The sequence below is a fragment of the Cucurbita pepo genome, chromosome 7 (assembly GCF_057944985.1).
Source record: "Cucurbita pepo subsp. pepo isolate OVF chromosome 7, ASM5794498v1, whole genome shotgun sequence".
In the NCBI taxonomy this organism is placed as follows: domain Eukaryota; kingdom Viridiplantae; phylum Streptophyta; class Magnoliopsida; order Cucurbitales; family Cucurbitaceae; genus Cucurbita; species Cucurbita pepo.
In genome coordinates, this window is record NC_141804.1 from 8,139,153 (window position 1) to 8,148,808 (window position 9,656).

Consider the following 9,656-nt stretch of genomic DNA (forward strand, 5'->3'; position numbering starts at 1 on the left):
GGTTTTCGAAGAGATTTCTCTCACAGGGTGCGTTGAGAGTCTCATGGTTAAGATCTTAGTTCTTTGGTTTTTATGTTTGATAACAAAAGTCTGAAGGAAGTGATCGGTATGGTAGTGTTTCATCTTCTAGCCTGCAGAATTTATCGATCTAATCGGTTGTAACTAGAAAATTGAAGTGCAATTTGGAAGAAGACCGGTTTGAGTATCGAGCGCTTAGGAAATTGCTGATTAACATCAAATAAGATATGTAAATACTTTATTATCCCCATTGGTGTTCTAACGTGCTAAACTCGTATGGTATATGTTATTAATTTCCAATCTTGTTCTTCACTTTAGTGTGTTGATCATTCTTTGATAACCTGTACCTCAACATACAAGTTTTTGAAAATTGTTGTTTCCTATTGTTTTTGTTCATAGTATGGTTGCGTGGGCTTCTCCAGTAGCCAGTACCCAGTGATTGTTTATTACATTAGTGGCTAATGTGAACAATATCTAACTTAACTTGTTTCTGTATGAATTCAGATGCTTATAGAAAATGTTTGATTGTGGTTACAAGTCACAACTGATGGGTGGTCAGCGAGAAAAATTCGTGAGGTAAGTGGTTCTTATTTTGTTCTATTTTATTATCTCCCCTAGGTGATGAAGATGGTTAACAGTGTATTCCCTGCAGTCATGTGTAACTTTTGAACCATTTAATAAATCTACAAGTTTGAAATTTAACCCTGTCATAGCTATATAATGTATGATGTTCGTATATGACATGTAAGATCAATAGGTAACTGTTTCTTCTACAAGCCTGTTAATAACATTTAAGCCTGCAATTGCAACATGGTATAAGATGCCCCAGTATGTAGTATTTTTAGCTCACTGTGATGTGTACCTACATGCCGTGAATTTGAAGACTTAAGTTGGTGGGAACTGGGAACTGGGGACTGGGAAGGGGGATTGAACATGTAACCAGTTTTCGGTATTGAATAAGTTGATAATCGGTATGTTGGCTAGTTAAGCTAAGACGAGGAAATCACATTGCGAGAAGGCCCCCTCTCTTTTCCTTGAAACAAGTGTTATAAACTATGATTTGAAATCAGGGAATATTCCTTTAGATTTATGAATCATTTGAATCATCAGATATGGAAAATGTTTTATGAAAAATCATATTTTTTTTTAGTATTCTTGTATTCCTTATTTGCACTTAAACTCTATTCATTGAAATTGAAGTTACATTTTTCTAATATTCAAATTAAGCCATTTGCATATTGCGTCATACACTCTCATAGTTTTAATGCTCGGTTTTCTAAAATGAACTTTCATTCTATATTTTAATTATTGATCTTATTATTTACTTTTCCGTGGAGATTAGATATGTACCTCGCACATAGGTTCCTTGTTTAGCATCTTTACTTGCAAAGTTTATTTGAAACAAAGATTGTTTATTATTTTTTTGGTGCAATTTTTCTCACTGGAGATTTTTTTTTTCCATCTTTTCTTTTTATGTACTTTTTTTTTATAAGAAGGGAATGTATTTCATCTGATATTATTCTTATAAACTTCTTGACATTGGACTTAAGCAGCGCAATGATAGAGTCAAATCAGTACCATATATCGAATCTAGAAAAGTATTTAAAGCACTAAGCTTGTCATTTGTTTAATTATTTAAAATCTATTTTAACATATTAACAAGTTTGGCTTCTAGAGTTAAAATTCCACGGCTACTTCATAACGCTAATTAAGTTTCACCTTTTTATTATATGCAGCTCGTGTGTAAGATTTTTTAAGCCAAGAAACCAACTTTTCATTAACATTTGAAAAGTATAGTGATGATTGAATACATTTTCTGGATACTACAATCTAAGTTTTAAATCTGACGTGCTTATTCGTTCTGATTATTTACTTCTAGGTTGGATGACTTGGACTCTAGATTGTCATCGCCTTCTGATAGTGGGATGAGAAGATGTGGTTTGAATATAGATGGATTTAACCGTGCAGTCCATGGAAATGATAAACCATCTGGATCCTTTAAGAGAGGAATGAGAAAAGGGTCCGAAGGACTTAAATCAATTGGTCGATCACTCAAGTTTGGAGTATCTCGAGCTGTATTTCCAGAGGATCTTAAAGAGTCAAAGAAGAAGATCTTTGATCCTCAAGACAAATTGCTCTTATTCTTGAATAAACTTTTTGTCATATCATGTTTTTTAGCAATATCGGTGGACCCGCTATTCTTTTATGTTCCTGTCATTAACCAACAGTCGAGCTGTCTTGGCATTGATAGGAAGCTGGCAATTACAGTGACAACATTGCGAACAGTTATTGATGTTTTCTATCTTATTCATATGGCTCTTCAATTCCGGACAGCTTATATTGCTCCATCATCTCGGGTGTTCGGGAGAGGTGAACTTGTGATTGATCCTGCACAAATAGCAAAAAGATACTTGCGGCGGTATTTCATCATTGATTTGGTGTCTGTGCTGCCCCTTCCACAGGTTTGTTAGTTTTTACTTTCTATATGCATTTCTATCCATTTCCAAGGTTTTTTTCTTCTTTTTTTTTGCTTAAATAATTTAAACTTCCCACCTTGTCAATCATCATTCATATGTTGCATTGCCAAATGCTATCAACTTAAATGTTGCATAATCAAAGGCTTTGTTGCCTTTTGTTTATTTATTTCTTATTTATTTTTGGGGACCTTCGTATAATTACTTGTGCATTTCCCTTGGGAAATGAACTACATATACCAAAGTAAATCTAGAATCTAAAGAGATCAAATGTGCCTCCAATCAATGGGAGTTGAGGGAAAAAGTTCCAGAATCAGTGGAAACAGTAGCCAGCTAACTCTGTTCTAGGTTTCATTTCTTCCATGTTTTCTAGAAAGTGCATATTCATTTTTATTATCTAGTATTGCTAGGCCTTCACAAGTAAAGGAAAGCCATGGTCCCAAAAAGAAATGATGGCATCAATCCACCCCGAATTCTTTTACTAACCTCACCTATAGACTTCTAGCCGTTAGGCGATAAAGAAAAGGTCCAACGAAAAGTCATCTCAATCGACTAAGATCTACTAAGTCTTTGTCTTTGAGAGGCCTGTTGAAATATCATTACTCGATTGTTGAACACAACTCTTTGTGGGAAACACTTGTACTCTTTATTAACACCAATCGAGAATAGATTACAAGGCACTCTGTAGAAACTACGTAGAAACTAGAAACTACTGCACTCTGTAGAAACTAGAAACTACTGCACTCTGTAGAAACTAGAAACTACTGCACTCTGTAGAAACTACAAACTACTGCACTCTGTAGAAACTACAAACTACTGCACTCTGTAGAAACTAGAAACTACTGCACTCTGTAGAAACTAGAAACTACTGCACTCTGTAGAAACTACAAACTACTGCACTCTGTAGAACTACAAACTACTGCACTCCGTAGAAAACTGCACGCCGTAGAAAACTACTGCACGCCGTAGAAAACTACTGCACGCCTTAGAAAACTACTGCACGCCGTAGAAAACTACTGCACGCCGTAGAAAACTACTGCACGTTGTACTTTGTATTTCTCGGGATGATAACCTAGGTAGGGTGGAGGAATATTTGTAGCAGAGGTCAGACAATTTATTTTTCTAAAATTTCTCAAACATTTTTTTCTAAAATATCTAAATCTTGTTCCTAAAATATTTAGATATCTTTATTCCTAAAATACCTAAATTATTTTCTTAAAATATCTAGATATCTTTGTTTCTAACTACCTAAATCATTTTCCTAAAATAAATATACTAGGGGCTTATACAGTTATTGAATTTGGCTCTATTGGGCTAGTGATATTTTAACACTCCCCCTCAGCACTAGTCCTCATTCGTTGCACCACGTTGAGCTGACAACGAAAGCTCTCATGTTTGCCAGTATTAAGCTCTTTTGTAAACAAGTCTGCCACTTAGTCATCTGTCTTAATCTGCTGCATCTCGATGTATTCTAGGACTTTCTCTATAATGAAATGGTAGTGCACCTCCACATGCTTTGTTCTAGCATGAAACACCGTATTTTTTGCTGACCGAATCGCAGATTGGTTGTCGCAATGAAGTGGTATTGGAAAGTCAATTTTTTGGTTCCAATCATTCATCAAGAGTTTTAGCCATGTACTTTCTTGAGCTGCTCCAGCCGCTACTCTGTACTCTGCTTCTCTAGTTGACAATGATACTGTTGGTTGTCTTTTGCTACACCAAGAAATTGTTCTCGAGTCGAGTTTGAAGACATACGTATCGTGATATCCTGCATGGTCAGCATCACGGTATCCAATTAGCTTGCAGTCTTCACTTCTTTTGTACAAACGATTATAATTGATTGTACCTTTGACATATCTCAAAGTCTGTCGAGCCGCATCCAAATGAAGTTTTTTTTGCACTTTGTATGTACTGACTAATGACTCCAACTCCATTTTTAAATCCATTTGGTTGATTCATGTAGATCTCCCAGTTCAACTCTCCCTGCAATAAAACATTCTTCATATCTATGTGCCATAATTTTCGATCTTTATTTACCACAAGTGCTAGAGGAACTTGTACAATAGTGATCTTCGCCACTGGACTAAACGTTTCATCATAGTCTAGTCCATATTGTTGAAAGAACCATGGAGCTACAGTCTGAGCCTTGTATCTCACGATTGATCCATTTGGGGTACACTTTATTTTGTAAATCCACTTGCAAAAGATGGATTTGACATCTCCGGGTCTTTGTACTAATTCCCAGGGTTGATTCTGCTCCAAGGGTATAATTTCTTCCTCCATTGCCTGCTGCCAAGCCATATTGTGTGATACTTCTTCATACGTCTCTGGCTCTTTAACTTCATCTTCTGTAATAGCTGTATTGACATACTTTGAATTTGACTTCTGGATTCTTTCTGACCGTCTGAGTTGTTGAGGTGTCATTTCCTTTTCACCGAGTTCACTTGATTGAGTCACTTCTTGCTTGCCAACATTAGTGCTACTTGGATCTCCAGACTCATTAGCACTTAAGCAAATGTGTACAGTTTGCTCCCTTGTCTTCTGTGGAAGAATTTTTTCAATGTTGCCAAAGCCTGGTAATACTTCCTTCTCTGAGGGCTATCCTACTTCTATTGCACCACTCTCATGTGGTTTGAGCATCCTGAATCATTGATCCATTCCTCCTCGTAATCAATATGCTCTCCCATCATCGCCGAGCGGTAGCACGTCATCTTCTATGACACATATTGCCTCTCATCCCATTCCTCCTCCATCTCCATGTTGGAGGATGCCACATTGCTTTCGACAGACTTTTTCCTGGACCAACAATCCCTGGACTTGTGACTCTTTTTCCTGCAATTGTAGCAAATACCTCCAAATCTCTCTACTTGAGAGCTATTGTTGTCGTTCTTCTGATCTCTCCCTGGTTGTGCAGTTTCTTGATGGCTTCTTCTTTTGTCACCATTTTGTATCAACATTTGGTAAATGATTTATTGTTGCTCCAAATTTCACTTGTGTTGAGTGCTTCTTCTTCCTTCTTCATTGTGATGCCTCCCATTTCTTAGCCATGGCTTCTTGGTTGGCTAACAAATTTTCGATGTGATGCCTCCCATTCCCGCAGTTGTAGCAAATACCTCCAAATCTCTTCACTTGAGAGCTACTGTTGTTGTTCTTCTGATCTCTCCCTGGTTGTGCAGTTCCTTGATGGCTTCTTCTTTTGTCACCATTTTGTATCAACGTTTGGTAGACGACTTATTGTTGCTCCGAATTTCACTTGTGTAGAGTGCTTCTTCTTCACCCTTTAATGTGATGACTCCCATTTGTTTACCCATGACTTCTTGGCTGGCTAACAAATTTTCGAACTCTACAAGTGATTGTTGAGAGGCCCATCCTTGTACAGCAATAACGAAGCTTCTATATTCTGATCGCAATTCGTGGATAATGATCCTCTTCATTCGAGCTTCTCTAATGACGGACTTTGTGGCTGTCTAGTTCAGTAATCTCTCGACAAATCAACTTGACTTTGTGGAAGTAGCCTACTATCGTTCTTCTTTGAGAACAGCATCACGAACGTGTCCTATGCTTCTTTTGGTGTCTTGTCATTCCAAATGTGCTCTAACATCTCTTCGCCGATTGTGGTCTTCAAGGCAAACATTACTTTGCCTGCTTTGATTCTCCATTTGCGCAAGGCGCTATTAGAATCCTTCTTTGGCGGCGTAGTTTCACTCTTGCCAACGATCTCCCAAAGGTCATGTTCTTGTAAATAGAACATCATGCATGTTGTCCACGTGTTGTAGTTGTTGTTGTTGAGTTTCTTGATTCCTCCAACGATTTGGAAATCACCCATTGTGTTGGCTATACCTCAGGTAATACCAAACAAGCTCTTTCGACACAAAACTTGCAGAGTCACAGACTACTCACGCTAGTAAGAAACTCACTAATAATCTTAAGAAATCGTTTTTGATATGGAAGATCGGACAGAGCTACAACCACATAGCATACTAAGAATTCTAAGAGATCAAACAACCTACACTAACCTCGCTTTGATACCAGATTGTTGAATACAACTCTTTGTGGGAAACACTCGCACTCTTTATTAACACCAATCGAGAAGAGATTACAAGACACTCTGTAGAAACTACTGAACCTACACTAACCTACACTCGCACTCTTTATTAGCCAAATATGGTCAAACCCAATAATTGTATGTGCCAATTGTATATTTATTATGTGCCAATTGTATATTTATTTTAGGAAAATGATTTAGGTATTTTAAGAATAAAAGATATCTAAATATTTTAGGAAAAAGATTGAGAAATTTTAGGAATAAATTGTCTCGCTTCTACTATAAATACCCCTACACCCTACCTAGGTTTTCATCCCAAGAAATACAAAGCACATAGTGGAGTAGTATTCTACATAGTGTCTTGTAATCTCTTATCGATTGGTCTTAATAAAGAGTGCGAGTATTTCCCACAAAAGAGTTGTGTTCAATAATCTGGTATTAGAGCGAGGTTGGTGTAGGTTGTCTGATCTCTTGGAATTCTTAGTATGTTCTGTGGTTGCAAGCGCTGTCTGATCTTCCACATCAGAAACGATTTCTTGAGATTATTAGTGAGTGAGTTTCTTTGTGTCGTGAGTAGTCCGTGACTCTGCAAGTTTTGTGTTGAAAAGGCTTGTTTGGTATTACTGAGGTATTGCCAACACGATGAGTGATTTCTAAATCGTTGGAGGAATCAAGAAACTCAACAACAGCTACAACACGTGGGCAACATGCATGATGTCTTATTTACAAGGACATGATCTTTGGAAGGTCGTTGGCGGGAGTGAAACTATGCTGCCACAGGAGGATTCTAACGACGCCTTGCGCAAGAATCAGAGCAGACAAAGCAATGTTTGTCTTGAAGACCACAATCGGAGAAGAGATGTTAGAGCATATTTGGGATGACAAGACACTGAAAGAAGCATGGGACACATTCGTGATGTTCTCAAAGAAGAACGATACGAGGCTACAACTTCTGGAGAACGAGCTGTTATCAATTTCACAATGTGACATGACAATTGCTCTGTACATCCACAAAGTTAAGTCAATTTGTCAGGAGATTACTGAACTAGACCCGAAGTCCGCCATTGGAGAAGCTCGAATGAAGAGGATACCAGAATATAGAAGTTTCGTTATTGCTGTACAAGGATGACCTGCTCAACCATCACTTCTAGCATTTGAAAATTTGTTAGCCAGTCAAGAAGCCACGACTAAACAAATGGGAAGAATCACGTAAAGAAGAAGCACTCTATACAAGTTAAAGTCGGAGTAACAATAAGTCGTCTGCCAAACGTGGATACAAAAATGGTGACAGAGGAAAAAGCTACCAAGGAAATGTAGAACAAGGAAGAGCTAAGAAGAGCGACAACAAGAGCTCTCAAGGGAAGAGATTTGAAGGTATTTGCTAATTGTGAGAAGAAGGGCCACATGTCCAAAGATTGTTGGTCTAAGAAAAGGTTTGAAAGCAATGTGATATCCTCCAACATGGAGATGGAGGAGGAATGGGATGCAGAGGTACTATACGCCATAGAAGAAGACGAACTAGCACTCATGACAATGATGAGAGAGCATATCGATTATGAGAATGATTGGATCGTTGATTCAGGATGCTCAAATCACATGACTGGCAATCCTCCAATTGTTCTTTGGATAAACGACAAGATTTTGATATGATAATCAGAGAGAATTGTAGACAAGAAAGAGTACAAAGGAAGTCATATGGTACGCACAACAAATAACACAGTTGTCAATTGCTCAGATCGGTAATACGACAATCATGCCTGACTATAAATCTGATATAGTGTCACTACATAATGTTTGGGCTAGAAGATGTGAAAGTCTATGAAGACATTAAGACAACAGGAATGCCAACAATGGACGAAGAGTGGATTCCATTTACGTTCTATCTGCAGAGTTTGCCTATGTTGACAAGACCCGGAAGAATGAGACAACAAATCTATGACATGCAAGATTGGGACATGTTGGCTAACACAAGTTGAAACTGATTATGAAGAAATCTATGCTCAAAGGTCTACCTCAACCTGAAGTCAAAACAAACGTTTACGCTGGATGTCAATATGGTAAAGCTCATCAATTACCATACAAAGAGTCAAATTTCAAAGCAAAGAAACCATTAGAGTTAATTCACTCTGATTTGTTCGGTCAAGTCAAACAAGCATCGATCAGCAAAATGCAGTATATGGTGACGTTCATTGTCGACTACTTAAGATAGGTGTGGATTTTCTTTATGAAAGAGAAGTCTAACACGTTCTCAAAATTTCAAGAATTTAAGATGATGATCGAAGGAGAAGTAGGAGTGAAGATTCGTTGCCTACATTCAGATAATAGCGGAGAATACACATCAAATGAGTTCGATCAATATTTACACAAGTGTGAGATACAATATCAATTTACATGTGCCAACACGCCACAACAAAATAATGTAGCAGAAAGAAAGAATCGTTACCTTGCAGAAATCTGTCGAAGCATGTTACATGCAAAGAATGTTCCAGGAAGATTTTGGGCTAAAACGATGCGAACTGCTGCCCATGTGATCAACAAGCTTTCCCAACCAAGGCTAGGTTTCATCTCACTATTTGAGATACAATGGGACATGAAACCTATGGTTAGCTACTTCAGAGTATTTGGTTGTGTTTGCTATGTACTTGTGCCTAACCATCTACGTAGCAAATTTGACAAGAAAGGAGTCAAGTGTATATTTGTTGGATATGACAATCAAAGAAAAGGATGGAAATGTTGTGATCTAGCAAGTGGAAAATACTATACATCAAGAGATGTAGTTTTCGATGAAGCATCTTCATGGTGGTCCTTAGAGAAGAAAGACTTACCAGATTCAAACAACATTGAAGAAATTCTACAACAGATGGGGGAGCCAACTATGCACATTCAGTCAAATGTTGATGCGCCTAAAGGTCCAAGTGACATTGACGTTGACGAGCAAGAAGTGACTCAATCAAGCGAATCTGATACAAATGAAACGACACATCAACAACTTAGACGATCAAATAGAATCCGAAGGCCAAATCCTAAGTATGCCAATGCAGCTATGGTAGAAGATGAAGTTAATGAGCTAGAGACATATGAAGAAGCATAAAAAAAGTCGGCTTGACTGAAAGCGATGA

General features: G+C 37.7%; 1 protein-coding gene across 1 annotated transcript in view; it reads left to right on the forward strand.

Moving 5' to 3' along the window:
• LOC111798420 (putative cyclic nucleotide-gated ion channel 6) overlaps positions 1-2,504 on the forward strand; it is a 3,079-nt gene extending 575 nt beyond the window's left edge. Inside the window, exons 2-3 of the mRNA XM_087125431.1 lie at positions 523-594; positions 1,898-2,504. Of these exons, the coding sequence (XP_086981557.1) occupies positions 536-594; positions 1,898-2,489 (651 nt within the window). The 5' untranslated portion in view covers positions 523-535 and the 3' untranslated portion in view covers positions 2,490-2,504. The remainder of the gene's footprint in view (positions 1-522; positions 595-1,897) is intronic.
• Positions 2,505-9,656: the final 7,152 nt, after the last annotated feature.